This window comes from Hoplias malabaricus, chromosome 1 (assembly GCF_029633855.1).
Source record: "Hoplias malabaricus isolate fHopMal1 chromosome 1, fHopMal1.hap1, whole genome shotgun sequence".
Classification (NCBI taxonomy): Eukaryota; Metazoa; Chordata; class Actinopteri; order Characiformes; family Erythrinidae; genus Hoplias; species Hoplias malabaricus.
Window position 1 is genome coordinate 45,610,129 of NC_089800.1, and position 27,730 is coordinate 45,637,858.

General features: G+C 41.4%; 1 protein-coding gene across 1 annotated transcript in view; it reads right to left on the bottom strand.

Moving 5' to 3' along the window:
* Positions 1–459: 459 nt before the first annotated feature.
* The window catches only part of dph1 (diphthamide biosynthesis 1), a 111,547-nt gene continuing 84,276 nt past the window's right edge, over positions 460–27,730 (bottom strand). The window contains exons 9-12 of the mRNA XM_066678303.1: positions 24,575–24,675; positions 11,568–11,646; positions 4,011–4,145; positions 460–1,296 (exon numbers count right to left, since the gene is read on the bottom strand). Coding sequence (XP_066534400.1) covers positions 1,201–1,296; positions 4,011–4,145; positions 11,568–11,646; positions 24,575–24,675 — 411 coding nt within the window. The 3' untranslated portion in view covers positions 460–1,200. The remainder of the gene's footprint in view (positions 1,297–4,010; positions 4,146–11,567; positions 11,647–24,574; positions 24,676–27,730) is intronic.

Below are 27,730 nucleotides of genomic sequence, written 5' to 3' on the forward strand. Positions count from 1 at the left end.
GAGTGAAGATAGGTCCGACTGGTCCAATCCCACAGAAGTATCTGCACTTATACCCTGTATATATATGAATACTGGCGTTTAAATGGGGTGTATGAGAGCAATGCTCTTTACAAATCTACAGTTAATATAGAATGTGATACAATTATGTTCCCTAACAAAGTACTGATGTACCCTTGAGGGAAACACCACAGCGAGAGTTTTTCTGAGAGTGTATAGTGCATTACAAGCAGATTAATTGAAAAGTAGTCAATTCAGATTAGTTCTTAAGGAAATTAACATCAATACCATGACCAAAATAAATTATCACAAAAAAAAGCCTACAGTCTACTTCAAATGATGAGTCATAAACTGACAATACAGAGTGCTCAATATAAACAGATTCACAACATACTGCAATACATTGTAAATGAATGGGGTCTCTGAAGAGAACCGGCCTCGTTTGGCTTCCATAAAGAGCTTCAACTAATGCTGCACAAAGTCAGCTTCTTCGGTGCATAATGAATGTGTGTTGAGTCATCCCCCAGACGAGAACATTCCAATGTGCAATTTTAATTCTTCCCTCTGTGAGAATGTGCTGCGGAATAAGAATGCCTTCAATAATAATATTTAATTTAGCTGCATTTAATATTTGATTCTGTAGAAAATGGCATTAATGTACAACCCGTTCCAAGTTTCACCTCCTCTTTGAGGTGGGGACGCGTTAATAGCCAGGGTGCTGTGGGGGGAAAAAAAGGTGTATTACGTTTCTCTGTCTGAGCACACTTTCATGCCTTCCTGTAATTTTTCCCTTCAATAGAACGTATGAAGGTCAACACAATGCAAAGTGTTTGGCAGCTTCTTTTTCGCCCAGAGACAAGATGATTGCATTTAACTAGCCACCCACATACTGCAATCTGAAACAAACAATGTGCACTCAGGGTCAACTCTCTCTCTCTCTCTCTCTCTATCACACACACACACACACACACCGATCCCAAAGAAACACACTCTTGTTGCAGAGTGATGGGGGGCTGGTTTGATGTAGGGTTTTATGGGCAGAGAGAGTGGAGTACAGCTGATATCCACAGTGCTCTGACAACAGAGCCCCATGCCGCCCTGTGATTGGCTGCTCCCAGCAGATGCAGACGCTGGGCTGTTGTTGCTGCTGATGAGCGACTGCTGAGTGGCTGCTGCTGGTGTGTGTGTGTGTGTGTGTGTGTGTTATTCAGGCTGACAGCTGCAGGGGGCGCTCTGCTCACAGTTACCAGTCTTGTCCTGCTGCACACAGTCAGAGGCTGCCTTCTGGAGGGAAGGAACCTGAAAGAAAAACGTAATAAATAAATAAACTGAGAATATACACTTGATTTTCATCCATTTACTGAGGACAGGGCTTAAGTCACAGATCACACTTCATTTACTTCCAGTGAAATTGCCATCAATTCAGATCAAAAATCAAGAATTTATGTTTAATTCCTGCTGTGAAAACACAACACAGGTCTATGGGTGTGAACGGATGTGGAGCTGAGAAAACATAGGAGAATATTCTGCATTTGGACCAAAACTGGACTTCTGATGAGGAGTAAGCTTTTTCCGACTCTTGTTCATTGTGAGGAGCCAAAAAGCCAAACAACATTAAGAGAAATTTGAAGGTGTTTGCAGGATGCGCAGAAAGTAGTCTCAGCCTCAGAGGCTCCGCCCACAAGCTGACGGCGAGTCTGATACTTTCAGTGCGTTATGTTGGCCTCACTGTTAGGATTCTGACGGTTGCATTCTGATTGGCTCTCTGCCTCCTTCTACACGGCATGCCAAAAAGCAGACTTGTGATTGGTCCTTTTCAATGTCAGTCAAATTCTATTTCCTGCTGTAGTAGGCGGTGCTTGGCCATGTTATAAATGGCGAAATGTACCAGACTCATCCTAGAGAGACTGTAGAATGTAACCGTGCAGAATTATTTGGAAAAACTCTCAAAATGACTGGACGCTGTAGCAAAAAGGGACACATTAAATAGAAATCATTGTTCATGTTGTAATTTGGTTGTAAAGGCTTCTGTGTATTTGTCTGTTGAATGTACATTTGTTGATGAAAATAATTCAGTGGCTGTTTTGACTGGAAATTAATAGAAAAAAACAAACATACTGTATGTTATTATTAAACCTTAAAAATAAGACTCTCAGTATTAATATCGTAATAGACAGGTAGAATGACTTAACTGTAAAACAGTTGTAGAAACCAGTGGCGGATGCTTGTCTTTCAAAGAGGGGAAGCTCTATTTCCACCTACATCATAAAATGTGTCGGTTTATTTATACGTAAATTCTACCCTCCGTTCCTTTTCAAGAAAATGATCTGTGACCCTGTCGTACCAACAAGGCGTCTTTTCCAGGGACTTGACTAGTGTCCTCTCAATGGCCAGCAGAGCTAGGCTGCTTAAACGGCCTTGGCCCATGTGAAGTGTGTCCTGTGAGTGCTTTGTGACGGTGGAGGGGCTCAGCAGCACCCGCTGGTCAGAAACTGCGATAGAAGTCAGAAAGAGTGATAGAAATCAGTCTCCAAACACAAGCAGCTACAAAAGACTCCACCAGAAATAGAAGCTCGATTTGTCACTAGTCGTTTTTAACAAAGAAAATGCCGCTAAGAGGATTAAGAAAGTCTCCGGTTCATTTTCTCATGAAAATGTAATGCTCCCACGGATCTTTGCACCAAAGGATCGCTGATTCGCTCATTTCGCTGTCAATCAAAAAGGGATTCAGCCTCAGACAGATCATCCAATCATCATGCAGAAACTGAGCGTCCGGGCCAGCCGAGGCCAGCCCACTGCCCCATAGACCCCCAGAGACGCTGAGCGTCCGATTGGCGGGACAAAGCCCAGCCTTTATCCAATGACTCGTCTTGTTTCGCTGCTTCGCTGTTGAACTCTGGACGTCCTCACTGTTTAAAGCACAGTGAATCTGCGGGAATGATTGAGAGGAAAGCCGCATCTTTACCAGTGATAAGAAGCTGATTCTGAACAAAAGTTGAGCACTTTGTAGTGCATATTTATTCAGTGACATGTACACACAACAGTATATATTTGATCACTTATTTTAGGGGAAGCTGAGCTTCCCCTGCAGTCTTAGAGCAATCGCCTCTGGTAGAAAGCCATTTTTGTACCAGGCTACAACTGTTAAATCTGTAAACATCAGAATTAGAGTGTAAACCACACAGACATAAATCTATTACAACTTTTCAAAAGATTCAAAGGACTTCAGGGAATCTTTTCATTTTGCCTTGATTTCAATCCAATTTTGTTTTTTATTTGGTACGACCCAAAAATTTCTTTTAAAGTGATTAGAGGAACCAGCGGATTTAGGGTGGTGTCCAAACCTGTGAGCCGCCATCTTAAAGCCTTGTTGTTTTATGAGTCCATGTCCTCTGGCAGGAAGTTGATCAAATTTAGACAAATCAAGTGTGAGATGGGCTCTAACAACGTTGCCAAGAAACCTGCAGCTGAGATATTAGTTTGTACTGTTGTTCCCCTCTGCAAAGATCTATATTTAGATGGCTTGTAGATGCGGACAGAGCAGCCTAACCCATGCTCCAGGAGAAGTACTGACAGTTCTTTCTTTGAAATAAGACCCCAAGCAGAAGTTGTTCAAGAAAAACACATTGAACAGAAGTCCAAATGTATCTGCTCGATATATGACTCACCAGTGCCATTTCAACAACGCAGGTCAAACCTAATAGGACCCCCACAGACTGTATATTCCCTTTTAAACATGTTACTGGCTTTTTTTTATACTCTTTCACAGAGAAAAAGTTGACTAAACTGCGATAAAACCAACCACCCACTGACCTAAATATCCCCTCACCACTGGGGGTCAGTAAAGCAGCATGCACCTGCATTCCCTTATCTAAACACCATCTGCCTTGTGGAGCTCTAACCCATCAGAGATTTCTGAGCAAATCACACCTCTGAATCAATAATCCTGGATAAATTCTCTCTCTCTCTCTTTCACACACACAAAGACACGCATCTGCTCCTGGTTCACACACCTGCGGCTGTTTGCGGGCAGCCAGTTTGGTCTTGTGGTCTGGGTGATTGGGGGCCCAAGGCCCCAGGCTCTGATTGGAGTAGAAATCCATGGGATACACCTCCTGCCATTCTATCTGCTGCAGGGCTACTGCTGCCTGAGAGAAGGACAGAGAGAGAAAGAGAGAGGGATAGAAAGAGACTTTTTATCATTTAGAAAACCCAGCTTCTTTCAACACATGTTCACTTGCTTCTCTGATATCCAACAAGAGCCGATAGCAAACGTCCTGGACTAAAGGAACCCTGCCATATCTTCATAGCACATATGGAACACACAAACACACAGGTTTACTAGGCTTGCTCTGATCCAACATGTCCTCTCTTTTCTTTAAACCGGCTGATCACATTTATCATGAACATTGTTAAAATGTGCTGAAAACTTTCATATTATATAAAGTTTAAACAAAAATAGACCTAAATGAACAATAAATTCTGTAGTCTTTTTGTTTGTCTCATGTAAAGTCATGTGATTATTAGCATTACATTTGGTTTAACAGGTAGTCAGTATCACAAATTTATAAGCATTAATTTTATTGTTTTTGTGGAAATTCGGTTGCTACAGAGATGAAACTGTTGTGTCTTTTAAGAGGCACCTTAAGCACAATTTATGGTAGAGTCTCAGAAATATATTCTCAGGTTAAGGTGAGGACAAAAAGATGTTAAATATAATTAGAGCGCAGTTTAAGGTAGAACGGAGCACTGCACCATTCAAGGTGGAACTGGCGGCAAGTAATTCTGGCTAGAATGCCTTCTTTTTCATCCGAGACGTCTTGTTTGTCATTAAAAATTAAACAAAACGACTAAACCATCACATTTTTTTTCTGTATGTGTTTAAAAGAGCATAAGCAGTCAGCACATTAGCTTACAGTTTCCCAATCTCAATCCTGATTTAACCTCCCCTGGTTTTGATGGTCCTTGGGGAATGAAATCAGGACAGTGAGGTGAGATTGGGCACCACACTGAAGCTTTATCAAAATGCCATGTTTCCCCTAACAGGGCCAGCAGAGCTGCGTCTGTTGCCTAAGGTTCTAAACCATGGTAATTAACAAAAAAGGTTTCACAGACCGTCAGGAGTTTTTAACTGTGGTTTACTGCGAAACCAGTAATTGTTTCATGTCTAATGAGTACTATGTAGCTGTATATCACATGCACATTTTTACATCCAAAGGTTTGTAGACACCCCTCATACTGTATAAATACACCTCTACTGAACACACAAGTGCATTTTACCAAGGCCTGTATTATCTAGATAGAAAATAATGACTTGAAATAAGACACTGGAACAGCTGAACATGAGCTGAAAGTCACCGTGCTCAAAACAAAATATCAGCTAGAGGACTATAATGAACCCCATAACTGGGCTATGAAGCAGTGGAACTGCTCTCTGGAGCAAAGGAGCTCCATTCAGTATTTCTTGGAAGAGTTGGAGTGGTTTTATGATTAAAAACAAATCATACAACATCAGGAACCTGAATATTCCAACGCAGTGTAAAGCCTTTCTAGAATATAATAAGATAATATAGACTTAACTATTCTGACAGCACTAAAAATATATCAAACCACAGGTCAAAAATATCAAGTATGAAAACAATAAACCTAATGACTAACATCATTTAAAGGGAGTGTAATATTAGTTTTCAAATACTTCAATTTTGCCTGTGATCTTTCCTCTAATTACAGTGCTTTATCAGAAACATCAGCACGATTAAACTGCTGACATTCAGAGTGGTGTAATGTGAAATGCTTCTTTCTTAACAATGGTGGCAAAAGAACTAGGGGTCTCCAAATATGTTTTAACATACGCAGTCTGGAAAATTTGTCATTTCACACATGTAGTGAACAGTGGTACATTTTCTGTGTTCTTGCAGCTGAAAATGTTCCGGCTGCTTTAGGCATGGGGCAGCACCTGTGCAGGAGATACAGCGTGATTATCCGGATAATTCCAGATTCTATTCACACATGCACTCGGATATTGCCCAGACTTTGTACTACGGGGCTGGCAGGATAAAGTCCAAGACAAATATTTTGCGTGTGTTTACACATCCAACTCCTCAAAGTAAAGTCCAGAAAATGTCTCTGGGTCTAAAGTCTGCGATGCAAACAGAGCCATGTTCATTGCCATTCAACACGACCTGTGACCTACCTACGTATGTAAATATGTATGTCTTCTCGGTTTTTATATGCACTGTTGTTGGAGAAAATAGCGTTAAACCATATGAGGTTTTATTGGCTCATGACCGACCTGCATGTACTTCTCAGCAACAAGTGTATTTAAACATCTATTCTAGGCTGATAGCTTTTCTCAGAACTCCTGTGTCACATGTATCTGTATATGTTTCATACAATACACGACTATGATGTGGCTTTCAGAGGCATTATACACTTTAGATGTCTGGTTCCTATCACAACCACCATAAACAACCCTGACTCGGTACGTTTCCTCTAGAATAAAATATTTCAACATTAAACCCCTCTGAATTATGTAGAAAATAAGTAAAATATAATGCCGCTAAGAGAAAGGCCATTTCACATACCTATTTTGTGTGGTTTATTGGTGCTATCATTGTTGTTTGAAAGCCTCAGTTAGTCTGAGAACTCAGAAATGACCTGCTGGGTAGTGTAACTCATGACTGGACCTTTAAAATGAACCCAAGCACATTCTAACACACAGGAGAATGAGGCGGGCGTAGTGCTCCGCACAGTCATTCAACGGTAAAACTAGTGTAAGTACTCCCCAAGCCGGGCCTTTAGCAGCAGGTAATCGATGCAGTGCGTTTTACATCAGGGCCGTGCTCGTGTGGGCCTGCCCGGTGGATGAAAAATGCTTTAATGTGCTGCTGTAATACTGGGGGATGGATGGCGTCTGCTGTTTATGAAGCATTGTCTTTAGCACTGTGGCGATATTAGCTCATAAACAAACATGGCTCTATAAATCCGCTCATATGAAGCCAGCCTTCATCCATCCTTTCCCTGATCTTCATTCCTCCTCCTTCACTATGCTGAAGCATGGCATAATACGCTCTAATGGAAGTTTTAAATCCTTACGCAGGGAGTCTGTTAGCGGGGACTTTGTCCCACGGCTACAAATAATAATTCAGGATTTGAAGGATTCTTTTCATCACCTCCACAGTAAAACACACACATGCCCCGCCACTGCCACCAGCACCAATCCCTCCCTCTCACTTTCTTTCTCTCTCTCTCTCCACCAAGGAAGCTCTTAATAAGCCCAGCATCGCCACGTTTCCCCTTTCCCTGGCTTTTCATCATTCCTTCGCTCTCTCACTCCCTCTCTCTGTCTCGCCCCTCCATCCTCGGCTTCCAGGCTGCTAGCTGCTCTTGCTAATCCCTATGCTGACAGGGGAGGCAAGTGTGTCTTATTGACTATAAATATAACATGAGACGCACTGAAAATAACCGCTGCCTCCCTTCTGTCTCTGTCTCTTTTCTCTCCCTCTCTCTGCTTCCCAGTGCTATGGAGGAAACAGGCGTTTGCGAAGGGGAAGAAATATAAATAAATAAAAATGAAAACCACTACGAACCTTGACTGGGGAAAAGCAGCAAGGGTCTTAAATAATCTTAGTATGAGCAATGTGATTAATTATTTTGTGATAAATTAAATCAAAATACGGCCATCTAAAGTGCATTGGGGCTATGTTCCAAGAAGATTGCTCAATATCACTTATTTATTTATTTATTTATTTATTTATTGATTGATTTCTTTTTTATATGAATTACTGCTGCATTTTAAAAAGGAGCCATTTTTAAAAGAAGCCCCAAAAACTACTTTAACCGCTCAATTACTCTACAACTTTTCAGGAACAAATACTCAGCTAGCACCGAGGCATGAGTCCCCATTTAAATTTTTTTTAAAACTTTAAAGTGCTCTGATATTCACATAATTTAATTAATTTCACTAACATTATACGTTCACATATTGAATAACCATAAGATGTCTACATCCTGTACTCCACCAGAGGGTGGTGTAGAGACTTTGTTTTTTTTTAATAAAAATAGTTTCTCATCTGTTTTACCCAAAGAAGGATGGATGCATGGCAGATGGAGTAAAGCAAAGGTACAGCACATAAACAAAACACAGAAAACACAGACAAACAAGAAACATATGTTTATGTTTACACTATTCCTATAAACAATAGAACATTTTTAGCATCTTTCAGCAAATTTGTCATGCTCCTCAACTCTACATCAGCTTGTTAGGGGGATGAGATACTATAAGCAAGGAAATGAAGGATGAAATGATGAAATGATGAATATATATATATATATACATACATGACACACACACACACAGCACTTAAGACTTTTAGGGTCCTGAGCTCCCTGCCTGTCTTTGTGGGAATCCTCTGGGCTCTCCAGTTTCATGCATGGCCCTGGACACGCCATAACCCTGAACTGGAGGAAGCAGTTACAGAAAGTGAGTGAACTGCAGTTGGGCTTGACATGTTGGCCACAGAATGAACAGATGTTATGATAAGGTCTCTTACAAAAGACAAAGTGAAAAGATTATTTACGCTTGTCTATTTTAAAGACTTTAGAAAAGCTGTGATTTTCAATGTACGTTTTAAGCCACATTAACAATGATTTGATGTCTGGGTTTAATAATCTATGCTAGCATTTCTTCTTAAGCTTTGTTGCAGCTGATGTGTTGTCATCTGAAGAACCCTGTACTTTTCAGAGTGCAGTGAAAGTGTTTTCAAATACTGTGATAACATATATATATATGTATTGCCATTTTGCCCATGATTTACATGAGCTAGTAATTTATGGTCTCTATGGAAGATAAAGTTGTCTCTTTCCATACGGTTCCTCTGTTCCGTACTCCAGAGTTATAACAGCACTCCAGAGCATGTCATGCGTGAGCGTGAGTCACAGGGTGATGTGAACGTATTACAGTAACACGAGAAGAAATTCAAGCACGTCAAGTCAGACAGAGCTCCCCTCCAGTGCTCCTCAAGTGCTTTCTTCAAAAAAGACACATGACCACATGAAAGCTCAAATGCACTGGTGGTTGCATGCTGAGATTAGAAATGCCAGCGGTAGCTGCCAGCCCAAAGCCTCAGAGTGAAGAGCGCTTTAACGAGACTCGTCTGGTAAAGCACTCCCCCGGACCCTCGGCTTGTGGACGGGACTGGCAGGGGGATTTGCGTTGATATCTATCCCACCGAAAAGTTCTTATGAGCCTCGTGCCAGCCAGGCCCTGAGTATGGCATGAAATGAATCAGGATGTACTAGTGTACTCATCCCTGCTGATTAGGAAAGGAGGGGGGGAGCCAGAGAGTAAGTGGAAGTGTGTGTGTGTGGGAAAGAGGGAGTGTTTTTGACTGGCCAGAGAGAGGAGCTACTGTTCCATACTGAAGGGTAGCACACTTATTTAACTCCTCCTGTCCATATAAACAACAAAATATATTATGCAGGCTAGATCTGTATGTGTGCAAGTGTTCACATAGTAAAGCAATGTATGTATATATATATATATATATATATATATATATATTCTTTTTTTTTTCCCAGGGTCACTGTGTTTAGTGGACAGTATTGGAATTATATATTAAATGTAATGTTTTCTAGTTAAATATCAGTATTGTTATTATTCTTATTTTTAGTAGTAGTTGTAGTAGTAGCACAAACAGTAGTTGCAGTAACAGTAGCAGTCGCAGCAGCAGTAGCAGTAGTAGCAGCAGCAGTAGCAGCAGCAGCAGAAATTGCAGTAACAGTAGCAGTAGTAGTCGCAGCAGCAGTAGCAGTAGTAGCAGTAACAGAAGTTGCAGTAACAGTAGCAGCAGTAGTAGTCGCAGCAGCAGTAATTGCAGTAACAGTAGCAGTAGCAGCAGTAGTAATTGCAGTAGCAGTAGTACTAGTAGTAGTAGCAGCAGTAGTATTCGCAGCAGCAGTAATTGCAGTAACAGTAGCAGTAGTAGGAGTAGTAGCAGCAGTAACAGTAGCAGTAGTAATAGTAGTAGCAGCAGTAGTAGTAACAGTAGCAGTAGTTGGAGTAGTAGCAGCAGTAACAGTAGTTGCAGTAACAGTAGCAGTAGTAGTAGCAGCAGTAACAGTAGCAGTAGTAATAGTAGTAGCAGCAGTAGCAGTAGTAGTAGTAGCAGCAGTAATTGCAGTAACAGTAGCAGTAGTTGGAGTAGTAGCAGCAGTAACAGTAGTTGCAGTAACAGTAGCAGTAGTAGTAGTATTAGCAGCAGTAACAGTAGCAGTAATTGCAGTAACAGTAGCGGTAGTTGTAGTAGTAGCAGCAGTAGTAGTAGTATACATATTGCATTTTAGTGTTCAGTTATATCATGCACGGTTATATTCCGCAGCAGATGGAGATGTAAATGTAAATGTCAAGCTTTAGGGCACTCATACTGTGAAAGCAAAATCTGAGTTGTCAGTGGATTTGTTGAATAACTGCATTCATTTCTTAATTCTGACATGCTGTACATACTATGCCATGATGAAATCCACAAAGGCAGATTTCACTTATTTACTGTTGTTCCAAACTACACTCTTAAAAAATGACGGTTCTTCAAGAGCTCTTTATTAAAAGAAAATTGATCTACGTAGAACCCTGAACACTTGAAGATTATTTTGCGTGATTAAAGGGTACTTTGCATCATGAAAGGGTTCTTCAGATTGATGGAGAATGCGCTATAGATGGTTCTATACAGCACATTTTAGAAAAGGGTTCCTCTAATGTTACAACAGAAGAACAGTTTAGGTTCCTAAAAGCTGCTAAAGAGAACCATCCTCCATCACATTCTCCATCATTCAGAAGAAATTGATGCAAAGAACCCTTTTCAAAGTTCTATACAGAAAAAAAAAATAAGTGGGCCGTACTGAAAGACACAATGTAGAACAGTGAACATGTGATGGGTCACATGACGCTGTCTTGCTGCAGAGACCCCTGCCACGTAACCTCTGTATGATACATACAGCTACTCAGACACATTGCAATGCATTACAGGGAGCGTGTTGCCTATTGTTGCATGAGGTGTATGAAAAAGAAATTGATGGAATTTTGAGTAATGGCAGCAGAGTGAAAAAGACGGGTATGATTTATCACATTTTCAATAGACTCATCATCACAGATAAAACCTTTAATAAAAATACCTTCTCTGCTTGTGTTCCTGTGACATAATAAGGACAAGCACTACAATAACCGCGCTGTCCTGCACTGAGGTCAAATCCAGGTGCCTGAAAAAGCATCTAATACACAGCCTGGACCATGACGTATCTTTGTAAACACACAGTGCTCAAAAATGGAACTAAGGTGCAGTGCATTTGTTTTTCTGCACTGCGAGACACAAACGCACAGCACAGCAATCCAGCGAGCGTTGGGAAGCGTAACTCAGGATTGCTTTGAAGCATAAATAAGCCTTGAGATGGCTGTGCAGAGTGAGGTTCAGGTGGCAGGTGGATGCGAGGGGAGTGTGTATGTCTCTGTTTTTGCTTTGATAGTGAAGGATGGTGAAGACGAGGCTTTGCTGCGTGAGCTTGTAAGCTGCATGTACCTCATAAGGAGACAGCAGGGGTTTGGAGAACGCCGTGCCCCAATCAATTGACAGGCGAGGACATGCGACCTGCACCCACCTGCAGAGAGAGGGAGAGAGATTTAAAAGGAGTTGTTTTAATGATTTTGCATTTTATTTTTCATTTTTCTCTTACCTCAGTTTTGTTTATAAAGGTAAGTTTTACACCACCAGATTCCTACCTCATTATATTCCTTAGGATTTAGCTTGCTGTTAATGCTACCAAGTCCTTATAACTGATATACTATTCGATATCAGATATCAATCGGATATCAATATCTTCATATCTCATATCTACACTTTGTCATTTGTTAGGTTTTGACATGATTTTAAAACAGAAGCCGCCCTTTACATTGTGTAAATATTTCATAATGAATTAACCTATAGAAATGCTCCGAAAATGCTTAGGATAAATACTATTCCCTTAATCATTCATTCATTATCTGTAAGCGTTTATCCAGATTCCAGAGCCCACCTGAAATCATTGGGCACAAGGCGGGAATAGACCCTAGAGGGGGCGCAAGTCCTTCACAGGGCAACACACACACACACACATTCACTCATACCTACAGAGACTTTTTGAGTTGCCAATCCACCTACCAACGTGGGTTTTTGGACTGTGGGAGGAAACCGGAGCACCCGGAGGAAACCCACGCGGATACAGGGAGAACACACCAAACTCCTCACAGACAGTCACCCGGAGGAAACCCACTCAGACACAGGGAGAACACACCACACTCTTCACAGACAGTCACCCGGAGGAAACCCATGCAGACACAGAGAGAACACACCACACTCCTCACAGACAGTCACCCGGAGGAAACCCATGCAGACACAGAGAGAACACACCACACTCCTCACAGACAGTCACCCGGAGGAAACCCATGCAGACACAGAGAGAACACACCACACTCATCACAGACAGTCACCCGGAGGAAACCCACGCAGACACAGGGAGAACACACCACACTGCTCACAGACAGTCACCCGGAGGAAACCCATGCAGACACAGAGAGAACACACCACACTCATCACAGACAGTCACCCGGAGGAAACCCACGCAGACACAGAGAGAACACACCACACTGCTCACAGACAGTCACCCGGAGGAAACCCACGCAGACACAGAGAGAACACACCACACTCATCACAGACAGTCACCCAGAGGAAACCCACGCAGACACAGGGACAACACACCAAACTCCTCACAGACAAGTCACCCGGAGGAAACCCACGTGGACACAGGGAGAACACACCACACTCCTCACAGACAGTCACCCGGAGGAAACCCACGCAGACACAGGGAGAACACACCACACTCCTCACAGACAGTCACCCGGAGGAAACCCAGGAGCTGGAAGTGACTGCGACCTATTCCCTTAATATAAATCCAAAATTAATATTTTTTTTATATTTTCAGAAAAGTTACCTTTTCTTATCACAATCAATAAATGTAAATAATGTTGTTTCAGACTTGCTGCCCTACAGCAATAAATCTACTTATCTACTTCAACAGGAAACTGGAGTCTAATATACACAGTGACATCACAACCAAAATTAATAAAAATGGACTATTTTCCAGCTCACATCCATTATACGCACTGGAGTGAACTCAAAGTTTTACATTATATTAATTTTTTTTTAATTTTACCCAGAGACATGCACCACTTCTTTTCTTTTTAAACTGCTACCAGTGTAACCTTATTAAACTATACAACACAATTAGAGGGGGACATTCAATGCCCAGAGATGGTAGCCATGGGAGGGACATCCTACCCACGCAGAGAGCTCCTTGATTTGTGTACACTGGACTCCTGGTCTCTAATCATGAGGACTGAACTTGTGATTACCCGCATTGTACTCATTGCATTGAAACAATCTGTATGAATTTCAAAAAGACTGAAAATTCAATTTACTGTTATTATATGGTCCATTCTGAGGCACTGTCAGCGAGTCCAATCACACTGCTTCCTATAGCTCCAATTCCTCTGCTGTAAATATGAGAGCACATTTGCAGAGCTCTGAGGAGCAGAGCTGTTTGCTCGGAGCTGCAGCGTCATTATTTAGGGAGTGCAGGGAGGGTGAGAGGAGTTACAGAGCGGGAATGGGGGAGGGGGGGAAGAGACATGAGAAAACTAAGCAAAGGAAGGAGAAGGAGAAGAGTGTAGAACAATCATGGGAAAAACAGTAAACAAATATCGAGACGCCAGGGAGGCATCCTAAATCTAGCTTTGGCTGGAGGTCGTACAGAGGTCATATGGTGATCATCGGGGAACAAACAGAACAAACTAAAGGCAATGTACTTTGCACAATGGATGGATGTTAGAATGCTAATGAAGGGGGTTATTAAACTGCTGGTGACGGCCAAATGCAGGAAATCAGGAAAAAGGTTCTAAAGGTTCTTTAAAAAAAATAACAATAATCTTACATCACTATTCTCTCAACATTACACAATGTTATCTAGAGGCCTTCAAAAGTTTAACTTGGTGAATTGTGGCAAAGTTTATCTTGACATCTTGCTTTCCTCGCTCTCTCTGTCTTTCTCTGTGTGTGTCTCCCACTCACTCGCCTTCTTTGAGGCTTATATGGTCGTGACTAGAACTGTAGAACTGATGAGGGCTTCACCTAAAATGCTCCCCTCTCATGCTTCCGCTATTTTCTTTCTCCAACCCTCCATCCACCAGCTGAAACACACCTAAATCCACCCACCCCAATAGTGGACTTGGACTGACTGCCCAAAGCATCCCACTCTCATCCTAAAGCATCCGCCATCGTTAAAGTGCCCATATGTAGAGGAAACAGTCATGAATTTAAAAAAACAGTCATATATCCATTAGAGTGAAAAGGCTGTTTCCATGAGTGTGTGTATTATTCCTTCGAAACTCTACAGAAAAGGCAGACCCATTCTTTACCTCTATAATTATTAATATACAGAGGTTTTATTCCATGTAATTCCGGAGAATATTTATTGGTCCACATTTCATGGGAATTTTACCAATTAAAAAGGGCATCATCGTTATTTGAAAGATGTAGAAATATATAAAAAATGAAATTTAAAAAAGAAGCAGAGTCGGTTCAGATGATGACAATTTATAAATGTCCCTTTAGGATGGAGCCAACATGCTGTAAACTGAGCAGGCAGATTCATACACTAGTTGGCTTTTACGGCATCACAAAATTTAAATATGAATTTTAAACAGGCTCTGGTTTAAAAAAGAAATAAAGAAAGAAAGAAAAGTTATGCCCTCAATGAAACAATCTCTTTAAAGCAAAAGTGCATAGTCGAGCCATCTTCATTATTCACTTTGGACCCTTTGTGTAGACTGAACCAGGGCTCTGAGCCTTTCTCAACGTTAGCACAGTCCTATTTACAGTGAGGGGGTCTCTAGTGGAGCCACTGTGTGCTGGAAACAGGGATTTTTAAAGTGTGGGTGTAATCTCCAGGTAAAGGAATGGCTCGGTGGCCCACAAGCCTGAGGGCAAAAGTAGGAGGAGGAGTGGAGGGGGAGGTTCCTCCTGAGAGCTGTGTAGACTGAAACAGGCGAATCAGAGGCAGAGAGAGAGTGAGTGCGTGCATCTTGGTTTATCTGGTGACAAGGCCCTGCAAACACACAAACAAACACCGAGCTCTAGCAGCTGATCCAATCTGCGGCCTATCAGACTCAGCATCTGTCCCTGTCCTCCCCCCCAGCCCCCCATTGGCTTGTGGCAGGAGGGGACACGCTCCTCCAGGCTGCTTCACACCCAGCTGCTTCTTGCTCAATGCCAGGGTGTTAAATATCCACAGCTTCAGCTCTAGCCACTGAGACCAGATGTAAATACTGGGTAAATACTGTAGTTACACAAATCAAGGCACTAGTTCACTGTAAACGTATGACATCCTGGAAAGTGAAACCTGCTTTAATCTAGTCAACACTACTCATTTTGAGATTGGTCTAGAAATATGAGAATCGAGATTCAAGAGTTTATGCCACTCATAGAAGTTCAGAAAAACACTCCAACAGCTCAGGAGGGGAAGAGACACTCTTCAAGCTGTGCTCAGCTAGAAGTGTGAAACTCGGAAACTCGACTGAGGGTACTGTCGGGCATTGGAAGGAGCACTTTGAGGAACTCCTAAACCTGGAGAAACATGCCTCCTATGCAGGAGGTAGGGTCCAGAGGTGTCTGGGGTCTCAGATTCCATTTCCTTGGCCGAAGTCACTGAGGTGGTAAGAACGCTCTGCAATAGCAAGGCCCCTGGAGTGGACGAGATTCACTCGGAATTGTTGAAGGCTCTATATATTGTGCCACTAAAATATCGCATGGACACTGGAAACATTGCCTTTGGACTGGCAAACAGGATGGTGGTTAACTTTAAGGAGACAGTATATTATTATTATGGCATCACACTTCTCAGCCTCCTTGGGAGCCTCCGTTAGGGTTCTGGGAAGGAAAACCTGTACGATAGCTAAACCTGGATTTCATCCTTGCTTTGGAACAACTGATCAACCATTCACTCTCTCACAAATGACTCGAGGGAGCCTACTGGTTTGTTTCTCCAATCTACACGTTTTGTAAATCAGGAGAAGGCATATGACCATGCTCCTCAAGGTATTCCCCAAGATGTTCCAGAGAGTTTAAGTTGTGTTTGAGTTCTCAGCGGTTAGTCAGCCTCGTTCAGCATGGACATTGGACTCTGCCTCGTCTCCATTCCTGTTCCTGATATTCATGGACATGGTTGCAAGGCATAGCCTGGGACAGGAGGGCTTCTGTCAGGGTGCTCTGGAGGTGTCGTCTCTGCTACTTGAAAATGAAGTTGTCTTTGACATATTGGTTTAAGATCGAGTGTAAAGCATCTCCAAGTCAAAAGACATAGTCTTGCTCATAAAAGATGGGAAGAGGGAGTGTGAGATCAACTATAAGTTAGGACCCAGGACACAATGGAGGGACTATATCTCCCGGCTGTCCTGGGAATGCCTGGGGATCTCCAAAGGAGTAGATGAATACGTTGTCAGGTGTCAGGAACAGACAGTGCTCAAAGAAACTGTTACAGTGTCGCATTTTCTCAGCACCTAAGAATCTAATTATAAAAGTAGTCAAGTTTTCTCCTTGACATTCATATTTGGCTTCAAATATTTTATCAAGTGAGTTGCACTCGCTGTAAATAAACAAGCCAAATGCAAGGGAGGTATCTAGAAAGCCCATTACCTTGCTAGCTTTTAGCTTCTCTTCATTTGATTTATTATTTCTGTCACTTGCATAATCCATTCTCCACATTATAATGAAGTTGTGGAGAAGAGTTACAGCTCAATGGTGGAGATGTAGAAGATAAGGAAATATAATACAAACACTGTATTCCTAAATATCCACCTCAGGGCACTTAAACATTCTCCCACATTTAAGATGCAGGGTTGTCCTAGATTATAAACTAAAAATTCTCACAAAATTGGGCCTAATTTTTTAAGATGTATGAGGTGGTCCAACAATCTCCCACCAAATCTGACCCGACTTTTGACCTATGAATATTTCAGACTTAATAAGCAGGCTCTCAGCTGCACAGACACATTTTATCATGTGTTTTTATGCTTCGGAGTTTTGTGCTTCTCAGTAATCCTACTTTCCTCTTTTTTTAGCTGTCCCTGCAGCTGTTGATGCTTAAAATCCCCAGCTTCTGCAGGAGGAGGAGCCAGGTCAAAGCAGTGTAATGACACTTTGAAGACCCTCCAGCATGAGAATATGTCTGTGATGAGGGACCTCTTCAGCTCACTCCCCACTGCAGAAAGTGCGATGGACTCCAGAATGAATGAGCCTGATGGAGGGAGAGTGAACGAGGAGAGGTGTGGAGGAGTGATTAGCACAGAAGGACGGGTGGGGGCTTGGGGTTAGGGGTATATCCTGCGTCTCAGAGGCAGTGCTGCCTGGCTCTCCTCACTTCTGTAGGAAATAATGGAATTTAATTAGCCACTCCACCTGCTACACACAATAGCGCAATTAACCTTTCACAGCTGCAGGAAACAGGCGCCTGTGGCACCTTACATCACTTTAAGTCAATGCAGAGGTGTAATTACATTTAGGCTGCCAATGAAGGGCACACTTACAGTGGAGCAGGGAACAAGAGTGTGGGAAGAGAAGGTGAGCTACACTGGGAGGGACCAAAGTTCAGGCTACTTCTTTAACACCTGATTTATTTTAATATGGAGATTAACAGGCATCATTTAAAGTACAAAGCACTACAGTTGTCAAGTAAATAAAATATATTTAGCAGATATTATGCTAAATCGGTTTAAAATGTCTGTCAAATAAAAATTAAATATCCAAATACTATTAATACACTACGTTTAAGAATGCGACCATTGAAATCATCAAATAAAAAAAATAATAAAATGCAACAGCTACCATGTAATGACAAAAGAGCAAGAGAATATTTGTATATTTAATTAGAATTAGAATTATATAGTGCACAAAAAACGCTTCAACACTTTTTAGTACACCTGATATAAAATGTAGTTTCAGTGATATTGTTAGGTCCATTTAATAACTATAACATCCTACGAAATGACAAAAATAATTAGCATCTAGTGTTGGCCCTAATCCCAAGAGACTGAATGAGCTGAAACTTTTATTTCACCAAAATGGGAAGCAGCCATTTTGAGAGCAGTTTTTTTTAATCTCATTCATCATTGTGGTGTATTCCAGTAGCTGAGTGTGTACGAAAAGTGGGATTAAACACAGTGAAGGGTCTGCTAACGCTGTGATGTGTGGTCACGTGTATACACAGGGTCTGTACAGTCTTGCCCAACTTGGAGTCCACTTCTCTTGCTCAGTTTTACATGGTATGAAATCTAAGCCCACAAGCAGAGAACACTCTGTTCTCACCTCGTCAGCAGGGCAAAAAGAGTCCTGAAAACACTGCTTTATAAAAAAAAAAAAATAATAAAAAAAACAGGCCTTGCCTCTGAGGCAACAGCTTCAAATGTCCTCTCCGGATATATATTCCTGTCTCCCTCAGGGTGCTGCTTCCTCTCTCAGACGGAATGATCGATGTGGGACAGAGAAGGTGCCAGAAGCTGGAGAGAGGTGAGGAAGTGTAGAGAGCAAGCAGAGTAAGCAACTCTTTCCTCTGGACAGCGTCAGTGCTTCTGCTGGGCGGCAGATCCACACACAACCTATCCTTCTACTAGACATCAAACACTTCACACCACACGGAGAAGACAAAGCTCTCCTGTGGATGGAAGCTGAAGACGAGTTGCTGACCCTTCTGCCTGCTGCTTTAGCCTCTGGGAGAGCTCTGCGCAAAATATCAGCCTCAGACTCGCCCTCTCTCTGCTTCAGAAGCTTCAATCCAACTGACCTATTCCACCCACAGGTGCTTTCTCCGCAGCAACTGCTGCTAGATGGGACAGGTCTCGTTCAGTCTAATGAGAAACTAAATGACACTGTTTCATGACGCTCATGCTGCATTTCCATGTTAAACTAGCTCTCTGTTGTTATTGCAAATACATTCAATTATATATATATATATATATATATATATATATATATATATATACACACAATGTTATAATGTTGAGAATGGTAAAAATAAAGAATGGCATCTGAAAAGCTTTTGACAAAAACAAGGTAAAGTCAACATAAAACTGGCTACATTTGTTAGCAAACCAATAATCAGTTAATAATCCAATTCTTAGCTGGTTCAGAGCAAACAGCTCTGTGTATACACTTACAGCGCCCTCCATAATTATTGCCGTCCATGGTTCATGTGTACAACAATTATTGGCGCCCCTGGTTTTGCACTTTGTAAAACCTCCTTTTGCCAACAAGACAGCACTTCTCCTATAACTCTTCACATGATGGGAGAATACAGAAAGAGGGATCTTTGACCATTCCTCTTTGCACAACCTCTCGAAATCGTCCAGAGTCCTGGGTCTTCTCCTGTGCACTCTACTCTACAGCTCACCCCACAGGTTTTCTATTGGGGTGAGGTCTGGGGACTGAGATGGCCATGAGAGGAGCTTGATTTTGTGCCTTTTGAACCATTTTTGAGTAGATTTGGCCACATGTTTAGGGTCATTATCTTGCTGAAAGACCCAGTGATGACACATCCTCAGCTTTCAGGCAGAGGCCACCAGATTCTGATTCAAAATGTCCTGATAGTTCAAAGATTTCATGATTCCATGTCCTTAGAAGGTTCCCAGGTCCTTTGGAGGAGAAACAGGACCAAAGCATCACCGATCCTCCCCCATATTTAACAGTGGGCATGAGGTGTTTTTCTGCATACTCATCCTTGGTGTTACGCCAAACCCACTTAGAGTGTTTGTGGCCAAAAAGCTCTATCTTGGTCTCATCTGACCAAAGCACACAGTCCCAGTTAAAATACCAATATCGATTGGCAAACCCCACCTGTTTACGCTTATGATTATAACTCAGGAAAGGCTTTCTCCGGCATGCCTCCCAAACAGATTGTTGGCATGTAGATAGCGCCTGCTGGTTGTTTGGGAGACCTTGTAAACCCAAGATGCTACCATTTGATTCAATTCTCAGGGAAACAGGAAGTGATGAATTACTAATTAAAGGTTCCTAGATACTTTGATCCACTTTATACACTACAGTAGAAATTACGTAAATGGTTCAAATACATTTTTTCCAAGAAATTGTTATGGGTGCCAATAATTGTGGAACAGGTCATTTTATGGGAAATTATTATTTCTTCGTCAGGATTTTTTTCTCTATTTTTTTTTTGCACTTCAGTTGAAGGTTGCTTTTTTCTCATTTTTTTCAGAGTGAGATTATGCTTCTGCAGTAAAAAGTTAATCTATTTTAAGGCTTTTAACACATTTTAACTAGGGGTGCCAATAATTATGGAGGGGGCTGTAAGTCAGAACTGACTGCTCTGACCATCCTGCTTGCAATATTTCAGCAATTAAACAAGGTGGGAAGAATAAAACAAGCCTAGTTTTGCCGGACTGACATAAGTCATATAGCCATTATCTCACAGGTGTTTTTGGTATTTCAAAAACAGGAAATGCCCAAAATACATCCCCTTGTCATTAGAAGGTCTGAACAAACTTTGGTGCTTCATATCAAAGTTTCTCAGCACAAAGTTTTGTTTATTATATATAACACCGACATCAGTGTTTTCTTGTTCATTTTATTTAAAGAGAAATACTAGACAATCTACCACCAAAGAACAAAGACCAAGAACATTTAGTTGATTTTAAGAATTACAATTACTAATTTATTATTTTGAAGTTTAAGGAGGCTGTGCACAGCTAAATGGAGTTTTATAAACACACTAACGCCACAAAATGTCTCCCCACCACTTCCCCTTCACACTCATGTGAAATAAGACACATTCAGCAGTCCTCCTCTCTCTGTGTGATATAATACGTTTGTAATTGTTGCCAAGTTCTGAGCAGTCCAGCTGAGCTTGTGAACTAACCAACGGCAAACTGAGGCTCTAGCCAATGCAAATGGTGTCATGCCAAACACAGCCCCAGAAACACACACAAACGGAGTGTGTTCCTGTCTTATTTCTTATTATTCAGCTATGGTTCATGCTGAAGAACATACTCTTCCTTGGTTGCAGCTGGGAACAAATTATTCTGGTTTGTGAACCAGTTTATTTTGGTGGGAACATGCCAAGCGGTTCCAAATTAAGTTCATGAACTGGAATGTGAAATATGGCTAAACCAACAACAGACGTGTGGGAGCACCACCTTAAGTTCTCTCTGTGAAATACGGCTGAAATAACAGTTCCTACTCGCACATGCACGTTTCAAAATTAGCAGTTGGTCAGTCAGTAAGCAAAAATGCCTCTTCTAGGCCGACCAAGCAATAATCTGTCAAATATATCTGACAATATAAGCCATGTAAACATTGGTATCTGATTACCTGATTAATCTGATTCAGTTTTACAATGTTCAGTATTAGTATACATAAATATTGTTTTAAAAACTGAAATAGAGTGAAGATACGACTCCAATGACGCTGACAGCAGTTGACTTCAGAGTCATGCATCTTACACAAGTGTCGGTCAATGCATGTGTGTGATTTTAAATCTAATTTCCTGTAGTGTGTATGCTCTCAGGAAAAAAAAAAATTGCAGGAAAAATGGGGGCAGTGGGAATGAGGGAACAGCACTGTGTCTTCCCTCAATGACCACGACTGAAGAAAGGCAGCTAACCCCCAACTGCACCACGGATGCTTGGATGGCTGCCCACCACTCAGTGTCTGTGTGTATAAATACATATGTATGTGTGTATGTTCTGGAGATGGAAATGGGATGTATGAAAAAAAAAAATCTAGCATTAACATAGAATATGGCATAATTATGTTCCCAAATGAAAGGTATTGAATATGTACCACCACAGTGACAGGCTTTCTGAGAATGTATGTGAACATCAGATTGAGGTGCATGCTTATAAACAGCTCAGCCTTTATCCAGAATCTGAATGAATTCAATCAGACTGCCAGAAATATATTCTTTGTCTCAGACACAGCATATCTCACACCATTTCATGAAGAATCGTTCACAGAAACTAAACATTTCAAATGCCTGCTGCCTATCACCATCCCAGAGCAATGGAACTTAATCGAGTGTAGAATTTCTCTAGAATTTCCAGTCAAAGCTGAGGTTGGATGTGAATAAACGAGAGTTAAACAACATTTTGTACAACATGACCACCGTTGTGGCCAGAGCAATGCTCAAACATCCAGGTTCAAACTCCCTAAAGAGCATGAGGAAAAGCTTTAAGAGGAATCAGTAATCAAAATGGGAATCCCATCCTCCACTGGGCCTATTAGAACCCTGCTCTACTCCCAAACGTCCGTATTACATCAAAATTATTCAACAGTTAGTTCAAAGCACAGCCTGATTTATTTTAGAGTCATGCCCGTATCATCCTGCTGACCTCCAGTTGCTTAGTAACAACAACCCATCACTATAAGGTGTTGGGACTGCTACATTGGGGGAAATCTTAAAAACATATAAAGTATATATTCATGAGACACATATTGACATTTCTGAAACAATAAGGACATCCTTGCTTTAATGCTTCCATTACTCCACTAAACAAGCAAACAAAAGCAACACTCAAGGTTATGCCTCATCATGTGATGTTATTCATGATAACACACTCACTCCCTTTTCTATTGCTTAACTGTCACTCAGAGGCACTCCAGGATCCCAGCCAATGTAATACACACTACACTCATTCAAATGCCTCTCTCTCTTTCTCAGCTCATCCGTCCTGGTTAAGATCTAATCAATCTACAGCAGTGACACTGTTAGCCACTGGCGGCTGTTGGCAGGGAAGAGAGAAGATAGAGCTAGAGAGTGAAAATGAGAGAGACAGAACATGAGAGAACGAGAGAGAGAGAGAGCAAGAGCTCCTGTCCGTCAAGTCCTGCTGAGATCAGTTATGCAGCGTGAGAGAGAGGCACGACTGAGAACAGCGGACCAGTCCCAGTCTCCTCGGCTTCCTCTCTTTCTCACTCGTTCTTCAGCGCGGCTCTCTCACCCACCTCCGCCGCCTTCTCTCCTCTCCCGGACCTTCTGTCCCTCTCTCCCACCTCTCCCCGCACAGAGGCTCTGATACGCATTCTGTTCCGCTCAACAGTTTTTTACACTTCCCATTTTCAAAGCAGCAGAAGAGTACAGCAATTTTCATTCAAGCAGAGCTCGGTAAACGAACACTGTTGATCTGACTTTGGTAGAGCTTGGGAGTTGAAAGAGAAATGGAAAATTGATTAATCAGGCGCTCAAATCATATGTGGCCAAATATCATAGCAATGGCTCACAAATTCAAACTGTATCATAGTGATTTTCGATGATTTTAGGCAGTCTATTACAAATTACATTCAAATACAGGTATTTATAAGTACATAAGATTTTAAACATTTTATTTTGTAGTGTATAACTGTAATTCACAGTATAGTTGCCCACTCTTGTCATTTTATGGTAACTGTTGCTTAGTATTATAAATGACAATTGCCATTTTATATATATATATATATATATATATATATATATATATATATATATAAAAATATCAATCATTGAATAAATAAATAGTTGTTTGAAAATGGCATCTAGAAGAATGTACTGATCATTGCATTCATTATGCGTTCCATGAAGGAAACATCCAGCAAAAGCATGTTCACTGATTTTTTTTTGGTATTGGGGATAATATTGTAACCAAAAGTATTATGTATGTTTTGGTTTAGATGATTAAAAATGGCGATTTTGATGTTAGAGATTGTGAAGGTAGTGTATTAATACTACATTTTAGGTTATTCTTTTGTTGAATAATATGACAATTTTCATTTTCATATTACGCAACAGTTACCATACAACTACAAAAAAAGTGAATGTGTAAAATTCGAATTGTAATGTTTTTACTTCTACTACATGATAAATGTGTGTGAATGTGCCTTTATTGTCACTAAACCTCAGCATTCACCTGTGGCAGTGAATACACTCATCCCAGCATTCGGGGGTGCAGCTCACTCCCACTGCCCCATGTTTTCCTGCCGGTTGAGGGGATCAAACCAGTGATACTTTGTTCCCAGTCTAATCTTAAAAGCACGGCAGGGCTGCCCCCACAATACTATAGCACACTCAACATTTTACTAAATTACCTGAGACTCCTTTATTCAGCTATGTGTACTTTTATTTAAGTTATTATTTCACCAAAGTTACAAGTATTGAAGCTTTATACTGGTGCCTTCTCTGCATTCTGCACTTCTTACACTAAGCTCTCCATGCAGGAGTGTGGTGGCTAGTTATGAAACAAACTCGCCATACATTCACAAGTGGAATCTGGCCGTGCTGTTAACACGAGCCCCTCACATTTCTTCCCCTTCTCATGCTCCTTAGGGGGCACTAAAGCTAAGATTAATGCATGCCTTGTTTTGGGGAAGGCTGCCTTGTGTGAAGAATATGAGTTGATTTTTAATTGCAGGGAAATGAGAACGTGACCGTGCATGAAGTCTGCGGCGGCAAGACTCACGCGTCGACATCTGCCATCTGAGCCAACTTGCTGGGGAAAATCTCAGAGAGAAGAACCCTGGTGAACGACCTGCCCACAGCCTCCAGCTTAGTCTCTAGATGCTAGAAAGTGAAAGAGAGAAAGAGAAAGAGAGAGAATGGGGTTAGAAGTGGGGGAGAAAAAAAAGAGAAACAAGACATCATCCATTTATTCATCGTAGCCAATTACCAAATGACCCCGGACTGTCTGGGGACTTTCTGCACTAAAAATGGCCCCCACTGACTCGGCTGGGCGGGACCTCCATCCACCACTGATCCTGATACCAGACATCAAACACTTCACAGCAGACAGAGAATCTAAAGACCCCCTGTGCACTGAATAGTGATGGGCGATATATAGCCTATATTACAATAATAATATTACAATAATGGGAGTGGTACTACTCCATAACACAGACTTTTACTGATAGTAGTAGGATTTTACTTGTTACTGATTAATAGTTACAACCCAGTGACATTGCTTTCCGTTCAAAACAGTTTATTTCAGCTTTGTTGGGTATCCTTTTAGTGTTTTAGTGTTCATTCAACTTAAATATGACACAAGATCTTACCCACATCATGATATACTTCTGCATACTTCTGTTTATAGAGGCATTACAGGTAAAATATATCATAGCATTCTCCGCATCTTGCATAACAGTGCCTTTGACTTTGATTAATAGCTTTAATAAACTATCAACATTTAGGGAATATATTGTATATAAAACAATCAAATGATTTAATTTGCAATATTCAATCTCTGTTATTGTCCCTACAATTAAACTCGCTGTTACTCCTTTACCATGTTCTGACAGGTGCTGGGCCTCATTTAAAAAGCAGTTTGGGATGAAACACTTTCCTATAACCTCAACCTAAACCAGCAGCACCCTGTGGTTGGTACACAGCACATAAAAAAAACAAGACTTTGAAAGAGACTGTTTTTGTAGACAGCAATGTATTACCTGAATGCACTGGAGGATAGAAAGGTGAATGTTTAATATATATATATAAACTGTCCTGAAATCAAGGAGGAGGGAGGGGGGTGTGGTTTCCTACCCTTCTCCAAATTTACAGATGGCACTTATCCATTGTATGCTTCTTGCTCTACTCAGCATTTTGTTTTTCCATTGGGCAAATTTGGTCCTGGTACGTGGAACTGAGTACTTGTTAGTCCCTGCTCACTCGTGGTTCCAGGTAAGCTGAGTCGGGAATAAATGTGACATGTAAACCTTGCAGAATGCTGATTGGCCAGAGGCAAAATACCAGAGACATCCAGCACAAATGTGGTGTCTGGGAAATATCTCCACGCTACAGGAGAGGTCATATTTGTTTTTTGTTTGTTTTTTTTCTTTTTCCCACAACAGCAGCTCGGAAAATTATAAAGAGGTACGACCGCTCCTTTGGTTGGTGGCTGATGGAATGGCAGTGGAAAATGAAGCAGGTACCGAGTACCAAAAAGCGAGTAGAGCAGAGTAGGTGTCATAAAATGAGAAAGTACCAGCTGCACAGAGTTCAGAACAGCAAAAGCAAAGACACACCTCTCCCTATTACAGCTCAGTGAAGACTCAAAATGATTTTGAAGCTGTAATTGTAAGTAAAACAAATACTAGCTAGAATTACTTTGAAGTATTGACAAAGTTTACACACCAGTAGTTTTACGATGCATTAAGCCATTGTGATATGGTGATACACAAATATGATGAAGGGCATAATGTAGATGTGATGATGTGCAGATTAGGGGATTAGTTGGTGTAGCATAGAGACAACAGCAGCAAAAACAAGCTACACCAGTCCCAAGGCAAAACTAAATTACACAACATCTCTTTGCCAAGTGCCATTAATGTAAATGTATTAATTCTGGACACTCTATTAAATTTGGCACTGGATGCAAATGCATTGTTAGAGCGTCACATTTTTCAAACAACCAGCATCTATCAACAACCTAGCAGCAAGTTCGATATTAAGCCGTGCTGGACGCAGTCTTCATTCTTAATGTGTAAATATCATGACAATATTGTACAAGGGACCCAGCGAGAATGGAAATGAATATGTGAGCGTATCATTACAGCCCTATTACATATTAAATAACGGGAGAGAAAACTCAGCTTCTATGATAGAGGCCCTGGAGCAATTTCAAGCCATTCTGAACAGCTGGGCAATACGGGCCAAAATCAATTGACAGGAAACCATTAGGACAGAATAATCAGAATCAGAATCACAAGCAGATATTACAATCACCTACATACAACCAGCCAACACAACCCTGCATCTTTCATCTCAGTGAACAGCCTTCCTGCCTTGTGTTCTCTCTCTCTCTCTCTCTCTCTCACCCCTCATTGTTAATTATACTTTATATAGGTACTTGTCTCAGCGAAGCAACAGGAATACCATTATCTCCACATTCAAGACAGGGGCCCCCTTCTTGAGCAGGAGAACGATACACACGGCTGCACTCTCCACACACACTTTGAAGTGCAAAGCCCATTGGACCATAAATATTACCTGTGAAGACCTCCACACATCAGCAGAGTGAAACACGAGCCATGCATTTCTTCAAAGCAGTAACGTCTTTGGCAGAATGAAGGAAATAAATAAAGAGAGCGGTATGCTCTTCATCACATGACTGGGCAGATTAAAGCAGGTGTAGCTGACCCAGTAAAAGGTTGCTGACATGATCCTCTTTCAGATGACTCATGTACATTTTAAGCAGCGGCTCCTTCCCCAGTCCCTGAGATTCCTCTGCTGCTGAAAATTAGCATTTTTTTTGGTTTTAAATCCCATTAAAATACATTCATTCTCTTTCCCGAGCTTCAAATCACCTCCGCTTTTCAAGTTGAGAATGTGCTCTCTCCTTAATGCATGTGACATTGGGAAAAGTGAAGGCTGACAGTAAGTAATGCCTCACACTCATCTGCGAGGGTCTCTGGTGGGAATATGCCAGGGGGACGATGTGTGGAAATAATAAAATAAATTAAAAAACGTACACACAACCACACACACAGTAACACAACTTACAAAGACCCCCTCGCCCAGAATAAGCACCTCACTGTCTATTTGTCTGAGAGTGAAACTCTTATAGACCTCGGTTGAATGACAGAGAGAGAGCTAGTGATGATGGAGAAAGCGCAAGTTGGCAGAA